General features: G+C 41.4%; 2 protein-coding genes and 1 long non-coding RNA gene across 6 annotated transcripts in view; 2 read left to right on the top strand and 1 right to left on the bottom strand.

Annotated features, from left to right (window-relative positions):
• Positions 1–746: 746 nt before the first annotated feature.
• LOC121571390 lies at positions 747–2,975 on the bottom strand. The gene is made up of 3 exons (XR_006001714.1): positions 2,893–2,975; positions 2,262–2,353; positions 747–1,824 (listed from the first exon to the last, which is right to left on the bottom strand). It is a non-coding gene; the product is annotated as an uncharacterized LOC121571390 (long non-coding RNA).
• Positions 2,971–10,232, top strand: LOC121571389 (zinc finger protein 436). Of its 2 annotated transcripts, none has more exons than XM_041882803.1 (5): positions 2,971–3,046; positions 3,652–3,812; positions 3,893–4,008; positions 4,535–4,678; positions 8,884–10,232. In XM_041882803.1, the coding sequence occupies exons 2-5, from the start codon at positions 3,698–3,700 to the stop codon at positions 9,598–9,600; spliced, it is 1,092 nt and encodes a 363-aa protein (XP_041738737.1). In that variant the 5' UTR covers positions 2,971–3,046; positions 3,652–3,697; the 3' UTR covers positions 9,601–10,232. The 2 variants fall into 2 exon arrangements, with proteins under 2 accessions (XP_041738737.1, XP_041738738.1); XM_041882804.2 differs by lacking the exon at positions 2,971–3,046 and adding an exon at positions 3,140–3,261.
• A 1,739-nt stretch (positions 10,233–11,971) lies between these two features.
• Positions 11,972–21,383, top strand: part of LOC121571388 (histone-lysine N-methyltransferase 2B-like) — a 72,448-nt gene continuing 63,036 nt past the window's right edge. For all 3 annotated transcript variants that reach the window (XM_041882802.2, XM_045221907.1, XM_045221906.1), the window contains exon 1: positions 11,972–12,338. In XM_041882802.2, the coding sequence (XP_041738736.2) occupies positions 12,039–12,338 (300 nt within the window). In that variant the 5' untranslated portion in view covers positions 11,972–12,038. The remainder of the gene's footprint in view (positions 12,339–21,383) is intronic.

Below are 21,383 nucleotides of genomic sequence, written 5' to 3' on the forward strand. Positions count from 1 at the left end.
TATACCTGAATCCAACCTGATTCTCAATATATTTAATTAACAAAGGTATAAATTCTCAGTCATCTATCTTATGCGATATCAAACCTCTCAAACCTCTATAGACTCAGTCTGAGTAAAAGAAACACATATAATTAACTATTATATACAGTGGGGAGAACAAGTATTTGATACACTGCCGATTTTGCAGGTTTTCCTACTTACAAAGCATGTAGAGGTCTGTCATTTTTATCATAGGTACACTTCAACTGTGAGAGCCGTTGTGAGAGCACATTGTATGATTTTTAAGTAATTAATTTGCATTTTATTGCATGACATAAGTATTTGATTACCTACCAACCAGTAAGAATTCCGGCTCTCACAGACCTGTTAGTTTTTCTTTAAGAAGCCCTCCTGTTCTCCACTCATTACCTGTATTAACTGCACCTGTTTGAACTCGTTACCTGTATAAAAGACACCTGTCCACACACTCAATCAAACAGACTCCAACCTCGCCACAATGGCCAAGACCAGAGAGCTGTGTAAGGACATCAGGGATAAAATTGTAGACCTGCACAAGGCTGGGATGGGCTACAGGACAATAGGCAAGCAGCTTGGTGAGAAGGCAACAACTGTTGGCGCAATTATTAGAAAATTTAAGTTCAAGATGACGGTCAATCACCCTCGGTCTGGGGCTCCATGCAAGATCTCACCTCGTGGGACATCAATGATCATGAGGAAGGTGAGGGATCAGCCCAGAACTACACGGCAGGACCTGGTCAATGACCTGAAGAGAGCTGGGACCACAGTCTCAAAGAAAACCATTAGTAACACACTACACTCCTTAAAAAAGGAGGGACTGTTGGATTCTAGCTTGAAATATACTTATTCATGTTACCATACTATAACTTATTGACTACTTTACATGTATAAGGAATGTATATGTTGGGGTCAATGAAGGGACATAGTGTATGGAAAGTTACTGAGTGAGATAATGGGAAGTGCAGAAAGTTAATATTCTGTTCCATATTTCTAAGGAGGGAGGCGAAGGGCAATAGTTAGTCTCTGATAAGGCAGGCCAGCTGCAGATCTAGGGAAGAGCGAGGAATTCGGCTCGAGGTCAAGTCAACAGGTGAAGTGAGAAGAAACCTCTGGGAGGGGGTCCAGAGGGGCTCACCACGACGATCCTCCTACTACAGTCCTATCTCACACACATACACTTCCACAAAGGTTCTAGCAGAGGGGCCCACCACGACGATCCTCCTACTACAGTCCTATCTCACACACATACACTTCCACAAAGGTTCTAGCAGAGGGGCCCACCACGACGATCCTCCTACTACAGTCCTATCTCACACACATACACTTCCACGCCCACGAAGGTTCTAGCATCATGCAGGGCCATGACTACACCAGTGAGAGCAACCAATTAAGTTCCGGCCTTGCAAAAGAGATGTATTGGCTGTCTAGATGTGTAACGAGTTGATCCCGCCTATTAGGAGGTTATAAATATATATAATTTTGTAATCATACCTTCTCTTTGCAGCTGTATGACCCAGTGGGTGAATAAACTTGGTTTGAGCTTTTTCAAGTCGTCCGTTTGAGTTTTTACTCTGTTTGTTCAGAACCTAACAGTAGCATGTGACAACATCAGGATCATATCCAGGATAGCATCACAAATGAATACATAAATACCACTTGAAGCTTGATGATGAGTTGATCCTTTGAATCAGCTGTATACAATAGTGTTAAGGCAAAAACAAGTGAGTCCCCAGGACCAGGACTGAGAACCACTGCTCTTAATTGGGACCTCTTCATCTGCAGACAGTCTTTCACAGCTCTCTGTATCTGAGGACAGAAAACATCACAAGAAACAGACTTCATTATACTCAAATGAGACAGCACTGAATATTATGTTACTATTATCTCATTCCTCACTTCTAGGGACTGGAACTACACAAAAGTACCGGCCCTATCCAGAATAGCCTACTCTCTCACTTTGACATTTGGGGCTGCTATCCTTTCATCCTCCTCCATGGCTGCTAGCTAGCTACCTACAAATGCATTTGGAGTTTGTTTTTTACAATGATAAATACATCAAGATTGCTAGCTAATATGAAGTTAGGTAGCTGGTGATATTTAATTCACTTAGCTAGCTATACAGTATGTAAAGTTGGCTAGATAACTAGCTAGCTACGTTGGCATCTCACTTGAGTTAGCCTGTACTGTAGCTAGTTAGCTAATAATACATTGTTTTCTTACATTTTCGAAATGTATTTACTTACTTGAATAGGTTCTCCCAGCCATGTGGATGATTGGAAACAGGCCAGCAAAGTTTGTTTGTCACCAGAGCGGTTTAGAGCATATTACTATTTACCTGTGAATAAATTCATGAAATGGAGAATGGATTAAACTATTTACCAATTTAATAACCAGACCTTATTACAAACTTGCTATGGTGAATTATTGAAGCAGTATGCTGCCAGCACACCCACACGCGAGCCACTTTGGGCGGCCACAACGACACGCGGCAATTTACCGAGTAGAAGGCAAAAGACGCTCCTGAATGTGGTGGCAAGGTGGAACGCGCAACTCGTTCATTCTGTGGAACAGCACTGTTGGCCTATAAGCCTACAGGCGGGAGCTGTTGAGAATGTTCGATAAATCACACTTTTTCTATGCTATGAACATTCTAAATTTCGTTAGTAAGTAGTATTTTAGAGTAGTTTCTATGCAATATTGATAAATGAGGCCCCAGGTGTTTTAATCGGCATATGCTTACTTCGATTTGGACCTTATGGCGATTAAGATCAACAGAGTAAGGTGTTTACATGACTATTGCATAATCTGCCTACTGCCATTATCAATTCAATTATTACTGTGCATGTAAACGTACTCATTATGCCAATGATTTACCTCAGTATGATTCGTTCTTTTGGCTAAACGAGTCGAAAAGACCCGAGTCAGTAAAAAGAGCCGAACTTCCGTGATGGCCAAGCCAGTAACATCCAGTGTCACATGATATGGGTCAACCGTTCACACAAAGACTTCATTTCATTGGACGCTTTGGGTAAGCAACGGTTGAAGCTTACTAGCTACGTATAAATTGATTTTCTTGTGCAATCTCAAATTATATATTTTTTAAATTGCATGAAAACCTAATACAACATTATAGCTAATGCTATTTTTATAATTCTCGTGGAAAATGTCTGCTTCAGTTCCAGTTTGAAATTCCCAATATTTCCCCCTCCCTGTGTGTTGTCTGCGTTGCCTGGCTGAAGCTAGGTAGCTAGCTAACGTTACTTTGCTTGCTTATATTTGCGGTTTTTCTGGTTTGTTATCAATGCCTTTTACTGTTCTGTAAAAAGTATATCTAGTGGCAAAGCCAGCCAGCCTTCCCAGCTAGTTAGCATGCTAAATTATCATTCATCAAGTTCCTCAATCATTTGATCCACGCACGGCGCATTTTTGTTCACTTGGTTGTAGCTGGCTACTTAGCTAGCTAGCTAGCTACCAACTAGTTATCGAAACATACACACAGGTTCACATTGGCTAGCTATTAGTTGACAATTAACACGGGCTTAGTTTTGCCAATTAACACGATGAGCAAAATAAGACAATGATGCAGATATTAATTTATTCACACATCTGATGATGCCTATATTTTTGTTACAGCCCGATGTAAACTTGTGTTTGCATTGCTGGGTGGATTCAGACGTCAATGGAGTTGGGTAATGTTATGTTGGACATAGAGCAGGTCGTTCTGGGGGAAGAGGTGATGACCAGTGCCACAGCGACCACCATCAAACCACAGACTGTTCCTGCTCTCCAACCCTGTAAGAACATTTGCATTTGTATATTTCAGATTGTTGTTAATGTGTTTGAATTTGAAGTGCAGTATCTCCTCTTATTGCAGATCAGCATGACAGCCTACAGTGTTTTCAGTGCTTCATTACATTTTGTAATGCCAAGGCCAAGGAGAGGCACATGAGGAAGAGCCATCGTGAAGAATACAAGCAGTCGCTCCAACAGGTACGGAATGGAGAAAAGAAATGCAAGATGCATTGCAGGAGTAGGGTGAAGTTGCCCCTAGATTTTTTATTTATTTTTTACCTTTATTTAACTAGGCAAGTCAGTTAAGAACAAATTCTTATTTACAATGACGGCCTACACCGGCCAAACCTGGACGACGCTGTGCGCCGCCCTATGGTACTCCCAATCACAGCCGGTTGTGATACAGCCTGGAATTGAACCAGGGGGTCTGTAGTGACGCCTCAAGCCCTGAGATGCAGTGCCTTAGACCGCTCCGCCACTCGGGAGCCCGAGTGATGCTAATCTTGGGTCATTTTTAGGATTTTCCTTAGTAATGGTTAAGTTTAGAATTTGGGAGGGGAGCTGATCGTAAATCTGTATGGTGTACCTAGGGGAAACTTCACCCCGGAGCTGCAAAGCACACAGCTTAACAGTAGGATGCTGTAGCCCTATATGCACAGCATATATAATGATGTACATTACCTCTAACACTGTTAATTATTTGCTGTTTTGTGTTATTTTGCAGACCAATACGCTGTTCACCTGTTATGTGTGCGATCGTACCTTCTCCTCCTCTGAGGAGCTGACACAGCACCAGACCTCACACAGCCTGGAAGACAAGCCCTTCCGCTGCCCCCACTGCCAGGGAAGCTTCCGGACCTTCTCTGAGGTGAGAGAACTGTCTTTCAATGGAAGTTGTAAAGTCTTGTCTGTAATTACTTTTAGTTGTGTGTGTGTAAGGACCCCAGTAATCTCGGTTAACCCAGAACTAAAATCGTTCCTAATTTGGTCAGATGCTCGATTGGGTTTTGGGGGTAAGCATGTAAGAAATTGAGATTTCCGGTTTGCGAAGTCTCCACCCTCGCAAAAGGAAACTCTTAGCCAAAGCCCTCTCTTCTGATATTTTCACCTGTTTTTATCATCTGTTGAAGCAAAGTAGTTTAACCCTTTACACCCGTACCCAGGTTGAAAATGGCAGATTTGGCCACTGATAAGTTATAAATGACATCAGAGCTCATGCTCTGCGCTTCACAGGGCTGTATGGCTTTTGACGGACAGTCATTCTGAACTTGAGCACCGCACGCGGCAAGAAGTTACCCCCACCCTTCCTGCTAATTGGGTAACTTTAGCAAATGTTTTGTTGTTTGATTGAGGGAATGCTGTAAATGAAGAGGACTATATGTATTTTGAAAGATGAGACATTGAAGATTAAAATAAATACCACTTTCATGTCATACAAGCAAGCCAAACACCCTTGAGTCCAAATGTGCACTTCAAATTTTCATATCATAAAACTCATGTCATATACAGTGTCAAACATTTATGATCACTGTTTGATGTACAGTTACAAGATGAAATAGCGTCAACCTGGGTTGTTCTGAACAGAATGAGCCTATGTTTGTCTATTGTGAAGAAAATTCGCTGCAGAACACGCATCTGAAGGCACTCATGACTCCTTTCTATGCGCCCCAAAATTACGATCTGTTTAGCTGAATTGCCTTGTGAAAGCCTAACACAGACATCATATTTTATAACTTAGCTAGTCATGTTGGCAATAAAACAAGCTTTCAAATTATGCCCACCTGACCCAGATTGCGATTTTAAAATGGGCTGTTTTTGGATTGCGTAAACAACAGTAATTGTGCGATGGCGGGGCTGTAGGGTTGTTCCGAACAAAACAACTACAAGTGTGCTTGCTCTAGTTCAGGGGTGGGCAGACCTTTTGGCTCAAGGGCCACATTGAGTTTTTGAAACCAGGTGAAGGGCCACATGCTATATGTGTGACAAAACATGTGAAGCCTTTATTAATTTTCACATTGACACGCAACTAATAGTATACTTTAGGTGTGCATATGCTTGCAGAACAATTCTGTTCAAGTTTTTTGTGAACACATTTTTTACAACATTTATATAATTTATAACATCACAGACACAGTCAAACACACACACACAGATCCTGCATCTCTACCCTTGTACAGTACAATCAAACTTAGTCACAATATGCAAACTTAAAAATATATATTATATGACTGGAGACATGCAAAATGTAACAACAGATGTGTAAAAAAAAAAAAAACGATTCTAACATTTGAGTGAATCATATGGTAAGAGCATCCATTTAATTTGGAATGGTCTGTTTTTTTAAAGCATATTAAGGAACAATTATCATCTCCATTGTGAGCCATATTTACAGTTATCCTATCACCTCAGCCCAAATCTGACGGATGAGTTATTACCTGTATCCAAGTGCATTGTTGGATAATTCTCACTGCATAACCATCACCATGAAAAAGCATAATCCTTGCTTACCCCAGTCACGGTTATTCGAGTCTTAATGTGAACAATGGGTCTGGTTACCTCTCTTGGCAAGGGCATCAAAGTCTGTTGTCATCTTTGATGTAGAGATTCTCAGAACAGCTGACAAGTGGTAATTTGTTCAATTTGTCCTGTGATGGGATTTGTTGTAATTCATGACTGAAAACGTTTGTTCACACACATATGTGGACCCGAATAAAACAAGCATCCTTTGGGCGTGCTTTTTAATGTTTGGAAACTTTGTTTCATTCAGTGAGCCATAGAACTGGCCTATTGTTGCTGTTTTGTACTTCTCCTTCAAAGCACTGGATGTCGATGAGCTCCAATTGTGTGTCTGGTTGTGCTTTCTCACTGTCGAAAGACTGGGCATGGTACAAGCTCCAGCTCAGTCTCAATCTTGGTGAAGTCTGAGAAGCGGTGGGAAAACTCAGCATGCAGGTCAATCAAAGTGCTACTGTATGTCTCAGTGCGGCACTGCGATATGGGCGCGTTCAGTGCGGCCATTGTCGGAAAATAAGCTAGAGACCGGCTGCTCATTTGTCTAGAGAACAACATAAGTTTGGCTTTCACGTTGGAATACAGTTCATGCACAAAAACACAATTTCCCTGCAGTTTCACATTTAGATTGTTCAGATGCCCCAGTATGTCCACACCGAAAGCAAAGTCGCCCAGCCAGTCTGTGTCTTTCAACTCTGAGAAGTCGTCAGCTTTACCAACCGTATCAAGGAACATACCTTTCTCCCCTCTCAGTTCCCACACACGGCGAAATACTTTTCCCAGGCTTAGCCAGCACACATTTGAATGGTACAACAGGTCCTGGTGCTCTGCCTCTGTGTCATTGAGCAGCTGAATGACGATGGTTAAAGCCCCCTTGCCCATATAAAGTTGACAAGTTTTACAACCACTTTGACAACATTTTCCAGCGTTAACACACTTTTACACAGGGCTTCCTGATGATTAATACAGTGAATAAATATAAATTCCTCTGAGTTAGGGCTTTCTTCTTTTACTTTGTCTTGTAATCTTTTTAGTAGGCAAATGTTTTTACCGGTTAGATTTGGTGATCCATCTGTTGTGACGTTTGTCCGTTTTTCCAAGCAGGCAGACACGCTGTCATATAAGTCAGAGCCCCTGGTTGTTCCCATCATTGAGTCCACTTTTCTCATTTTCGCAGCACTAATTTTTCACGTCAAAAGTCGTCAGGCAATGAAGTGGCTATGATGGCGCATTCTGAATCTGACTGAAGGGCCAAATACAGAGCGCGCTGCCTGGCTACAGCGCCATCTATTGGAGGTTGTTTGTATATCATGGAATGAGTAATTTTAGGCCAAAAATCATAACTAAAATATAATAATATTTAATACATTTAAAAAATGTCTCGCGGGCCGGATTGAAGTGCCTGGCGCGCCGTACTTTGCCCCCCCTTGCTCTAGTTCCTCAGCTCAAAAAAGCACCTTATAGTTGAAGACTCTTCTTTAGCCTTGTTCACACTGCAGGCCATAATGCTCAAAGGATAAGATCCACATTTCAAAACAAGTCCTTTTTAGCTAGTCACAGCAGTCAACTATAGCTAGGTAGCTGTTTAGCTTTCTAGCACATTCACTCATTTTGTTTGTAAACAATTAACAAGCTAGCTAGCTACAACCTCATGTTCTTGTCAAACTGTCAACAGAGTAGCTAGCAAGCAAAAATATATGGCAAATAACAGTCTAACAACTACTTGAGGGAAAATAAATCAGATTTGACCGTTCAGACACAAGTCATAGGGCCAGGTATCAGATTTGTATCTGACTTCAAACCACATATGAAGGTGGTTAGAAATCTGGCATTGCTATTCAGACCGCAGGAAAAATAACAGATTTGAATCGGAAATGCAAATAAATTGGATTTGAGTCACTTCAAACTGCTTGAAATTACTTAGGAACTGTGCACGCTTAGGAGAGGTGTGTGGCCACTTGGAGACACCAGTTAGTCCTCTCAGTAAAACCATTGTATTTTTTTCTTTCTTCTTATGTTGCACCTACCCCACATTTTTCTGGAATATTCTTATGTTACTGAATGTATCCAGAGTATTTTCAGATTTTGTTATTAACAAATGCAGCGAAAAGTACAGTAAATGTAAAATGCACTAAAATCAAGTGTAATGTCTAATAAATTTCATTTCAATTTAGCCCTGTCCATATAGGCCAATTCCCATGAGTGTCAATGGTTAAGCACCGCCTTCACCCAATCCTGATGCCTCCAAATAACCAGTGACGAAAGCACAAGACCCAGAATTAATTAATGATTCTCGTTATCTCACGCATCCCATAGAATGCAGACAGATCTACGGTACTAGTTATGTTTACGTAGTCTGTCCATGAGAGATTAGGACCCCAGCAATATTAGCTGTGGTCATGGCATCAGCTAATGGGAATCCCAATAAAGATAAAGAACCGGGGGCTAGGCAGGTGCTCTGTAGTACATCTGCCTTTTGTTGTCCATTGGTGCCTTGGTCCCCGTGTTTGTTTCCTCAAGATGGCCTGAGCCTCTTATAATTTTTGTTTCTGTCTCTCATAGTTGACAGTCCACCGGCGACAGCTGTGCAAAGAGCGGCAGTGTGTGTGCAAGGAATGTGGCGTGGTATTACGGGGCCCAAACCAGTTACGCACCCACCGCCTCACCCAGCACCCCCAGCCACTGGAAGAGGAGGATGATGACACCAAGACTCACCGTTGTGGCAAGTGCGGCCGCGGGTTTGAGGCGGAGGTGGATCTTGTGCTGCACCAGGAGAACTTTGCAGGTGATCAGCATTGCGATGCAAAGGTCCCGGCCAAAAAACGTGGCCGACCTCCCAAGAAAGTGTCTGAGGCTGAGCCGAAGTCTGCTGAGGAAGAGGCAGCAAACGGAGAGAAGAGCAGAGAAGTTGAGGAGGGGGGAGAGGAGTCTGTGGCAAAAAGAGGAAAAGGACCGGGGCGACCCCCTAAGGAGGAGCTCCAAATTCCCTGTCCTGAAGCTGAGTGTGACCTCACGTTCTCCTCTGTTGCCCTTCTCCGGGCCCACAAGAAGGAGAAGCACGGGCATCCGTCTCAACCTAGCAAGGCTCACCCCTGCTCTGAGTGTGAAGAGAGCTATGCCCAGCCGGAGCAGCTCAAAGCCCACATGTCCAGGGCTCACAGCTCTGGCCGACACAACTGCCCAACCTGCGGCAAGAGCTTTGGCAGGGAGAGCAACCTAAAGGCACACCAGAAGACACACACTGAGGGAGAAGAGGCAACAGACAAAGAAAAGAGATAATCTGGGGAAAAGGAATATCATCATGGAAAATGTATGTAATGGTTTAGGGTTTTAAAAATATAATTTTGGGTAAAACAGGCCTTGATGTGGGTGGGTTTTTTATGTTCAAGATAGGGGTTTGGAGTATGTGACATACCATTATACAAAAGCACTCAGTTGGATCATTAGCTTGTTCCTGGTTGGTCCCACTGTGGTTATTTTAAAGTGCTTTTAGAAAAACAACAATGTACTGTGTATAAAACCCTTTATACTGATGTGTGCATAATTGTGAATTACAACTGCCCCCCAGAGTGGGAATCTTATTTGTTTCCATATTGCCCACACCTTAAAAAATAATAATTTTGTATTCATATTACGGATGTAGAGCTAGTCTACCGATTTGCCTCAAATGTGAGAAGTTTTTGTAACTTATAGTATTGATTTTAGTAAGAAATCAATGGGTTTCATGGTTTACCATTCCACTCATGATTTAGTTTACGTTCCTGTCAAGGTATCTTCTGATCATGTAAAGTATATTATATTGGTCCGGAGAATCCATTGTTCTGTGAAGGATGTCATTGTTGTATTCAAGTGATCTTGTACTTTTTTCATCCACAATGAAATAGTAATGGCATTAAACTGAGTGATTTAAATTGCAATCTGTAATCAATGTGAATGTAAGGTTATGGGAAATGTCACCCTGAAATGAATGGAAACGATAAGCACTGAATAAGATTGTATGGTGCTTATCTTTTCCATTCATTTGGGGTTGTTGTGGCAGAAGGAGCTAGTGAGGATAGATATGAAGAATGAGGAGGAAATCCAAAGGCTTGTTGCAGAAAAAGGAAAAGATGAGGAGAGGTCAAAGGGGAAGGAAGACCAAAAAGGGATAGAGAATAACTGCCTCAAATAAAGGCAAAAGCTTGTAGTGGAGAAGGGGAAAGAGGATGAAAATAACACCTTGAACCAGCTAAGGAGTGAGCTGGAGAGGAGATGGGCTAAGGAGGGATGGGTCCAGGTCAAGGCCAGCATGGAGATGTAGAGGAGCAGCAAAGAAACAGGAGAAATAGGGGTGGTGCTGCTGAAGGAGATGGATGCCATAAAAAAAATACTCCCTGAATATTGGCGGGTGGTGAGCCAAATGAAAATTAGCATCATAGAGAAGTGCATAGAGAGATGGAAAGACAGATTTTTGGGGGTATTTTATATAATTGCTGTGCTCACCACTTATGGTTGTCATTACAAATAAGAATATGTGTGGTTACCTGCACAATATTTATACTGAACAAAAATATAAACGCAACATGCAACAATTTAAAATATTTTACTGAGTTACAGTTCATATGAGGAAATCAGTCAATTAAAATAAATTCATTAGGCCCTAATTTATGGATTTCACATGACTGGGAATATAGATATGCATCTGTTGGTCACAGATACCATTTAAAAAATGGGCCTCACAATGGGCCTCATGATCTTATCACTGCATTTTGTGCATTCAAATTGCCATCGATAAAATGCAATTGTGATTGTTGTCCGTAGCTTATGCCTGCCCATACCATAACCCCACCGCCACAATGGGGCACTCTGTTCACAACATTTACATCAGCAAACCGCTCACCCACACAACGCCATACACGTGGTCTGCGGTTGTGAGGCCGGTTGGACGTACTGCCAAATTATCTAAAACAACATTGGAAGCGGCTTATGGTAGAGAAATGAACATTAAATTCTCTGGCAACAGCTCTGGTGGACATTTCTGCAGTCAGCATGCCAATTGCATGCTCCCCTAAAACTTGAGACATCTGTGTCACTGTGTTGTCTGACAAAACTGCACATTTTAGAGTGGCCTTTTATTGTCCCCAGCACAAGATGCACCTGTGTAATGATAATGCTGTTTAATCATCTTCTTGATATGCCACACTTGTCAGGTGGATGGATTATCTTGGCAAATGAGAAATGTTCACCAACAGGGATGTAAACAAATGTGTGCACAACATTTGAAATAAATAAGCTTTTTGTGTATATGGAACATTTCTGGGATCTTTTATTTTAGCTAATGAAACATGGGACCAACACTTTACATGTTGCGTTTATATTTTTGTTTAGTGTATATACATACATATTATGGCAAAAAGGAGTGGAATAAGTGGGCAGAAGGGAAAAAAGGGTCAAATGTGCAAATATTTACTGCAAGTGGACTGAATACTGAATAATACAATTTTTAGATATTATTTGTACTTAATTGAAATATAAAACATGAATAAAACAATGTGTCTATGTATGTACTGTTCACATTCATAAACCCTCGAAAAGACGCTCAGAATTCTGAAATACAACAAACTCGTTTTCCCATGATGCAACGGTATTTCCTTCCTATCTCGCGCCTTTCCATCTTGTTTTACCACAAAGCTACAGCGTACCACCGTCGTTGTTTTTGTTGTAGTTGCTTGTGAATAATGGCGGCAGCGGAAGGGGGATTATCATCTCCTGCTAATGTGACTGGCTTTAGCACTCCGGCCGTGGCCCGGTCTCGTTTCCCTGGCCGGCCATGGACATCTCGTAGTCGGCTACGGTCTGAGAAACGTCCGCAGCGGGGACGTTTCGACTCGGAAGGTGGAGAGGTAATCACTGGAGGCCCGAGGCCCATCAACATTGGACTAACGTTGTGCGAGGACCCGTCACTGCTACATTTACTCGGGATTGCTGAGAAACATAGGCGCCAGAGAGACGCGGGTTTCTACTCAAGCGGGAGTGAGGTGAGTTTCCAAGCCAAGCACTGTGCACCAGCCCCACACCACAGACCCAATTAAAACGTGCATGTTCCACAGACCTCGCTGTAATATCGGTGATATTGAGAATCAAGTATTTGTGATAACGTTAATACCTGGACTAGTAAACGTTAGCTTGCTAAGTAGTTATCTAGCTAAATTATACAATTGTTCAAACTTCAACGTTTACTAACTACCAATCCACTACTCAGTGGCAAGTTGACAAGCTAGTAGCTAACATAGTGACAACATCTCCAAGGCTGACAGTTTCTTAGACTGACTAACTTTAACTTTACCAGGATCTTTGACAATCGTTTACGTTCGGCGGTGAAATTTGCGGTAACCAACGTCACCCTGGCTGTATACAAGTTTGTTGTCTGCTTGCCTGGAAACCCGACGTTGAATTGCATTGAATTATGCCTGGCAGAAATGAGCGTTTGAATTAGTAAAGTTTCCTCCCATGACCTCTACAAGCCAGAATGTTGAATGAAATTACATTTGAGCGTACTTTACCGGTTGTCCGTGCGATTGGTCCTTTTGGTTGTAGGATTGTCAGACTATCCACAGGAAAGCATAATGAAATCAAGTTTTCAAAGCGCTGGTAGCGTGTTCAGATTTACACTGCGTTCGGAAAGTATTCAGACCCTTGACTTTTTCCACATTTTGTTACTTTACAGCCTTATTCTAAAATGGATTAAACTGTTTTTTCCCCATCATCAATCTGCACACACAATACCCCATAATGACAAAGCAAAACCAGTTTTTTTTTTGCAAATGTATAAAAAACAGAAATATTACATTTTACATAAGTATTGCACCCCTTGGGGTCCTGAGGACCAAGTTTGGGAAACCCTTTTATAGACCAATGCATCCTAGATAGCTAGTTACTCACCATCTCTTTTTTCAACAGTACTTTCTGTCTGATATTTCTTCCACCAGGCTTTGTAGTTGACTTATTGAATAGCAATGGGGCATTGGCCTGTGTTAGAGCATTAGATGTTGTGATAAAAAGCTGTTAGATTCATTCTAGATCTCCATGATCATGGGGCTTTACAGTTGTTCCGACCTAAACTGATGCAATCCTTTGGATTAGACTGTACAGTTACATTTAGGTTGTGTCTGCTACCTGTGGGTACGCCAGACAGCTCTACATACTCACCAGATGTGTAGTACAGCAGTAGCATGGTCTCGCTGACAGGGTCCCTTTTGATTCTGAGTGAGATTGACCATTACCAGAGTGTGAAGAGATATATGTGAGTTTAGAAGTGTACCAAAGTGTACCATTCACAATGCAGTACAATACACAATGGGGCAGCAGGGAGCTTAGTGGTTAAGAGCATTGTGCCAGTAACCAAAAGGTCGCTGGTTCTAATCCCCGAGCCGACTAGGTGGAAAATCTGTCGATGTGCCCTTGAGCAAGGCACTTAACTCTAATTGCACCTGTAAGTCGCTCTGGATAAGAGCGTCTGCTAAATGACTAAAATGTGAAATGTAAATGATTGGAAGATATAACATTTTGCCATTTCCTCTTAAATGTGAACTATTTTTAGTCATGCTTCATATAGCAGAGATCGTGTGTTAGATCTTTACTTGCCAGGATGAATTGCCATTTGTTATACTGTAACTGTAGTCGCTCTGGATAAGAGCGTCTGCTAAATGACTAAAATGTAAATGTGGAGCAATTCACATAATGTTCAATTGATTGATTTGGTGAGTGCTGACTATATTTAGGTTCAGGGAATCTTATGCAGGCTATTCATTGATTCAATGCTATAGTTAGAGGAAACTCGCCTTTCATTTAATAACGTTATTTTCTTAGGGAAGAGCAAACATTCATTTGTTGAGTTTGAATATTAAACTGAACTGTCTGACAGAACCTTTTAATCAGTAGTCTTTTGCTTCAATACATATTTTAACTTGACAAGGTGTATAAGGAATTTTCAGTAATGTACTAGATGAATGCATTTCCACCGAAGGACCCATGAACACCAATGTGAAGTTCATAGGAGCATATGAAATTGGGTGTCAAATGAAAGTAGCTTTTTGGGAAATACATTTTCCTTGACACCCAAAAGTACTCTTTACAATTTGAATGTATAGCAGGACAGGAAAATGGTCTAATTCACACACTTATCAAGAGAACATCCCTGGTCATCCCTACTGCCTCTGATCTGGTGGACTCACTAAACACACATGCTTCGTTTGTAAATTATTTCTGAGTGTTGGAGTGTGCCCTTGGCTATCCGTAAATATAAAAAACAAGAAAATGGTGCCGTCTGGTTTGCTTAATATACGGAATTTGAAATGATTTATACTTTTGATACTTTAAGTATATTTTAGCAATTACATTTACTTTTGTTACTTAAGTATATTCAACCAAATAGTTTTAGACTTTTACTCAAGTAGGATTTTACTGGGTGACTTTTACTTGAGTCATTTCCTATTAAGGTGTCTTTTACTAAAGTATGACAATTGGATACTTTTTCCACCACTGAACTTTCTATGCAAAGCTAACTTGCATCAAGGGCTTAGGTGATGTGTAATTGGTTGCCTTTCTCTCATTGTCAGTACTTGTTCTAAGCGTAACGGATGTGACCGTTATGGACAGTTCATAACATGATCATGGACTCACTAATCAGCATCACTGAATAACGCAATCATGCACTTCCTACTGCTTCCGAAGTGTGTTGATGTTAGCTAGCTAGCTAGTTAGCAGGCAATCTTAATCTATCTGTGTGAGTGATCCATTTTGTGTGTACTCACGTTGTCATATGAACTGCAATGATGCGTTGTTCTGCTAACCGGATCATTGCATGTGATCACATCACATGGCATAATAAAGTTCTTAAAAATCCATAAACTTTCACCGGTCATGCTGAGTTTAACTTCCTGAGTAAGTACGGGTAACCCCCAGTGACAATATTGGTCTGTATCTGTGTGGTCTGCCCTGCGGCGCGAGAGGCACTTGAGAACTGCAGCTGTCAAGCCTGAGGTGATTTACGATCTGAGAAGACATTGCCGAAAGTGCGAACCCTTTGCCATTGGTAGGTTATAAAACTTTTTCTTTTACCCTTTCACGTAATGAAAAATGAAGAATAGTTTAACCCTTTATAGGAAAGACATCAACATAATGACATGTCAAGATATACTAGAGATGAGTGCAGCTAGCACAAATAAACATGGAAATGAAGGTATCAAACCCAGTCTATGGTTAGGAGTAAATATATGCCATTTAGCAGATGCTTTTATCTAAAGTGACTTACGTGCATATATTTGGCCCCATGGGAATCGAACTCACAACTTTAGCCATGCTAGCGCCAAGCTCTACCAACTGAGCCACACAGGACCACAGAGGTTAGGGCTGGGATTAGGGTTAGCCAGTGGTACCTGGTGGAGGGAGAAACCGGAGGACGGGCTCATTGTAATACATAGTTATACGGAATGTAATGAGGAATACTCCTCATACCGTTCCTTCCATTACAATGAGCCTGTCCTGCGGATTTTCCCTCCACCACTAACCCTTACCCCAGCCTTAACCCAGAACATGTAAAAACAATGAATTTATTTCAACATCCTAAAAAATGTTGTGGTAAAGAGAGAGAGAGAGAGAGCAGTGATATTGAAAATAATAACTTTATTTTATTTTTATTTCAGCAATGGTTAAAACAAATGCTGAGTGCCAAAAGGCATATAGAGAGGAAAATAAATGATGACTCCTTCAAAGATAGGGAAAGAGAAAGGAAGTAAGCTGGGAGATTAATCAAGAAACAAACACAAACAAAGCATGAGGCAGAGATGGAAAGGGGAAAAAGCAAGATTAAGGCAGAGGAAAAAGCGCCATGTCTAAAAGAGGCAATGTTATTGTCAAAGACCCCACCAACCAACTCATCCCCATCTTCAGCCTTTAGGTCAAAGCAGGCTCTTGTACTAAAAGCTTTGCCAGGAAGTCGAAATAAAAAGGCTGTTGTTTGGAAGCTGGCAATTTCAATGTTCTTATGTGAACTCTCCAATAAAACAAAATACTTGGTAAAGGGGTTTTATATTAGAAACGACATCTCCCGGCAGGCACCAGGGATAAGGGATGTAATGACCATCAGAGAGGGAGGACACACAAAAAAAGCTGCAGAAACGGCACCTAGCAACAGTTGAAGTCGGAAGTTTACATACACTTAGGTTGGAGTCATTAAAACTAGTTTTTCAACCACTCCACAAATTTCTTGTTAACAAACTATAGTTTTGGCAAGTCGGTTAGGACATCTACTTTGTGCATGACACAAGTCGTTTTTCCAACAATTGTTTACAGACAGATTATTTCACTTATAATTCACTGTATCACAATTCCAGTGGGTCAGAAGTTTACATACACTAAGTTGACTGTGCCTTTAAACAGCTTGGAAAATTCCAGAAAATGATGTCATGGCTTTAGAAGCTTCTGATAGGCTAATTTACATCATTTGAGTCAATTGGAGGTGTACCTGTGGATGTATTTCAAGGCCTACCTTCAAACTCAGTGCCTCTTTGCTTGACATCATGGGAAAATCAAAAGAAATAGCCAAGACCTCAGTCTGGTTCATCCTTTGGAGCAATTTCCAAACGCCTGAAGGTACCACGTTCATCTGTACAAACAATAGTACGCAAGTATAAACACCATGGGACCGTGCAGCCGTCATACCGCTCCGGAAGGAGACGCGTTCTGTCTCCTAGAGATGAACGTACTTTGGTGCGAAAAGTGCAAATCAATCCCAGAACAACAGCAAAGGACCTTGTGAAGATGCTGGAGGGAACGGGTACAAAAGTATCTATATCCACAGTAAAACGAGTCCTATATCGACATAACCTGAAAGGCTGCTCAGCAAGGAAGAAGCCACTGCTCCAAAACCGCCATAAAAAAGCCAGACTACGGTTTGTAACTGCACATGGGGACAAAGATCGTACCTTTTGGAGAAATGTCCTCTGGTCTGATGAAACAAAAATAGAACTGTTTGGCCATAATGACCATCATTATGTTTGGAGGAAAAAGGGGGACGCTTGCAAGCCGAAGAACACCATCCCAACCGTGAAGCACGGGGGTGGCAGCATCATGCTGTGTGGGTGCTTTGCTGCAGGAGGGACTGGTGCACTTCACAAAATAGATGGCATCATGAGGAAGGAAAATGATGTGGATATATTGAAGCAACCTCTCAAGACATCAGTCAGGAAGTTAAAGCTTGGTCGCAAATGGGTCTTCCAAATGGACAATGACCCCAAGCATACTTCCAAAGTTGGAAGAGCATGGCGCTTGCAATGCCAGGGTTGTGGGTTTGTTTCCCACGGGGGGCCAGTATGAAAATGTATGCACTCACTTAACTGTAAGTCACTCTGGATAAGAGCGTCTGCTAAATGACTAAAAATGTAAAAATGTGGCAAAATGGCTTAAGGACAATAAAGTCAAGGTATTGGAGTGGCCATCACAAAGCCCTGACCTCAATCCTATAGAAAATGTGTGGGCAGAACTGAAAAGGCGTGTGCGAGCAAGGAGGCCTACAAACCTGACTCAGTTACACCAGCTCTGTCAGGAGGAATGGGCCAAAATTCACCCAACTTATTGTGGGAAGCTTGTGGAAGGCTACCCGAAACATTTGACCCAAGTTAAACAATTTAAAGGCAATGCTACCAAATACTAATTGAGTGTATGTAAACTTCTGACCCATTGGGAATGTGATGAAATAAATAAAAATTCTCTCCTACTATTATTCTGACATTTCACATTCTTAAAATAAAGTGGTGATCCTAACTGACCTACGACAGCGAATTTTTACTAGGATTAAATGTCAGGAATTGTGAAAAACAGAGTTTAAATGTATTTGCCTAAGGTGTATGTTAACTTCCGACTTCAACTGTATGTCGGCGTTGGAGGCATATCGATGCTTCAAGGTAGAAAATCCAGAGGCTGTTATTGGGAAATTCCCCCCATGTTCTCCGGTGCTCGGAGACACCAAGAAATGTGTGCCTCTGCCATTACCACGAGAACGTGAAACTGCTTCTGGATTGTTTGCGCCAGCATGTACTACGAAAGGCATTTCACAGCACAACCGAGTTTGTTGAAGCCTTGGTCTGCTGTGCTGACAGCCCTCAATGTATGCTGAATACCTGTGCGTACCGCAGCAACGCCAAACTGCTTGCCATTCATATTCTTAAGAACATTCCTGAAGAGGACAAGCAAACACATACAACTTGGTATGCCTGGAAGGCAGAGGGAGTGCAGGTAAAGGTCCAGAAGAGTGGGGTGCTGGGGGACGTGCTCCATTTTCTTGAGACTACAGCCCCAAAGTTCTTGAGGCACTGTTTTGTGAAAAGAAAGCAAAGTGCCTCCTTTCAGGAGAAGAAAGCTGATGAGTCTGTGATGCTGCAGGTAGACTTTGCAGACAACTACACTGCTGCATATCTGGATTATATCCAGTCTGCACACTGGCATCAGAGGCAGATCACTCTGTTTACTTCTGTGGTGTGGGCTGATGGAGAACCCCTGTCATGTGTCATCGTAGTGACAGCTTGGAGCATGACAAGAAAGCTCTGGCAACCTTTTTAAATACGAGCGTTCAAAATATACAAGCAAAACATCCCAGGTAAAACAGTTGCACATCTTCAGCAATTTGGCTGCCTCAAAATTCAAGAACAAGTTTACCTGGAAATACTTGTCAACAACACTAAAAGAGCTATTCCCAACAATGTGCATTGAGTGGCACTAGTTTGCCACAAGCCACGGAAAAGGTGCAGTGGATGGAGTGGGGGCACAGTTAAGAGGGCTGTTAGCGTAGCCGTGGTCAACGATGCTGCAACCTTTTTAGCTGTGGCAAAACGGAGCTGCCCGAATGTACAGATAAAGCTGATTACATCGGAAGAGATTGCGGACTTCACCCAGAATCATCACCTGGAGGACCTGTGGAAAGATCTTAGACCTGTTCCAGGCACTCAGGCCATCCATCATGTTGAGCCCATCTCATGGGGAAAAGTGAGACACAGAGACCGTTCATCTGCATGTCAATCAGCTGAGCACGCTTTTGTGCAGTGTCCTCCAAGCAGTGTACTGCCACTCAATCCTCTGACCAGTCCTTGTCCAGTTCCACAGTCGTGAACATTAAAACAGGGTACTGCCTCCTTGTCACATACAAGGCCACAAAATCCAACAGGCAGTTCGTGGGACTGGTAACATAAAGATTCTGATGCTGTTGAAATCCAGTTATTGAGGAGAAATGCCAGTCAAGGAGAACAAGGCTTAGGTGGCGGCAGGTAAAGTTGTCCAGTCCCTGTGTCCTTTTGTGAACAACAGGGGTAAGTACCATTTCACAGAGCCTGTGCTGGCAGATTAAAGGGTGTGAGATTAATACAAAGCATGAGTTTATAAATGAACAGCATTTGAGTTTTATTCTGTGACTCAGTAGGTGGTTGATAATAACATTTAATCTTTGAAATAAAACATCTATCATTAATGATCTTGAATAAAGTTACTAAAAGTTTGTACATTTGAAATAGAGTGCAGTGTCATCATTTGCAGTTTCTTTTGGGACCTTGTCACATCCATAACACCACATTTTCCTCTAGTGTTATGAAAATGCACATTTTATTTAATTTTTATTGAAGTATGCAATCCTCTAATTAACAATGAAAATAAAGATTTTCAAATAAATCATTCAAAACGCATTTTTTAGCACGTGCATTTTCGGTTGGTTAACACGAGTGCACTTTGATAGCCTATGCAATAATTATTTAAAATACTGGTGATTTCTTAGTTCTTTGAGGTACACTGCATTTTCAGATGGCTACAAAGGTAGTATGATGGTGAAACATCTTTTAATATATAAACACTCATTTTGCACCGCTTCACATCATAACGGTCAATTTCTCTCTAAAGTATATATGAAAATGTTAATATTTTCATCATTGTTGTTTTTGTGTGTAGCCAAGCCTTCCTTTTTAAAGTGTCTTAATATTTTACCCTTTGCCATAATGCAAGTTTTGTTGTTCCGTTACTTCAAAGTGGTAGGTGAAAAATCTGTCTGTGCCCTTGAGCAAGGCACTTAACCCTAATTGCTCCTGTAAGTCGCTCTGGATAAGAGCGTCTGCTAAATGACTAAAATGTAAATGTATTACTTACAACTTTGTAATTTTGTACTCTTCCCCCACAAGGTAAAAAAATAAATACACAAGCATTTTTCACTTATATTTAAGTCAATTCTGTGAGAATTATTTTCTCATTTTGTGTGCAAATGTCACATCCATAACACTGGAATTGCCCTTTAAGTTTAAGAAATATTGCCATGTAGTTCCATTACCAAAAACCCACATGTCTTTAAGATATTTTCTAATTTCTCTCTTTCATGAGGGAGGATAATGAAAGTTCACACAAGTAACAAGTAATGGTAGACCTACCAATTAGTTAGTGATTTAACTGATTATCAATTTTGTTTATGAATTATTAAGTGATTAAAACTTGTAATTCCTTAATTGGCTACAATGGGAAATCATAAGTCACAAACCACAGTTGGGTCTGTCCTCATTCCAGTGTCATACTGTTATGTTCAACTCATAAATGTTTTATTTCCCCTTTTGTTGTCTGGTGGTCAAAGCAAGTGTTAAAACAGTCTGGATAAGCTCTCTCTCCTCTGTCTGCCTTGCTCTTTCTCTCTCAAGTTTGGATAGTACAGTGAGTAGAGCACAGAGTACAATACGTTACAGTACAGTGAGTAGAGTACAGTAACAAAGATAGGCTAAAACTGCTTCTCCAATAGAAATTCCCGATCACACGTCATGGCAACGTTGGCTAGCTAAGCTCATGCTCAGAAACACCTCATCGGGTCTAATGGTCGCCTTGCGCCCAACTGCGCATGTGCAGGTCATCAAATCATAGGCACTCCTTCAATATAAAGTAGTTTTTGACAAATGAAAATGTGTCAATTTGTCACATTCACGAGGTTGGAGTAATAACATGTTCAACTACTTAAAACATTGGCACGAATCTAGGTTGTGCCTTTTTAGATTTAAAGAAAATGAACA

Source organism: Coregonus clupeaformis, chromosome 8 (assembly GCF_020615455.1).
Source record: "Coregonus clupeaformis isolate EN_2021a chromosome 8, ASM2061545v1, whole genome shotgun sequence".
Taxonomy (NCBI): domain Eukaryota; kingdom Metazoa; phylum Chordata; class Actinopteri; order Salmoniformes; family Salmonidae; genus Coregonus; species Coregonus clupeaformis.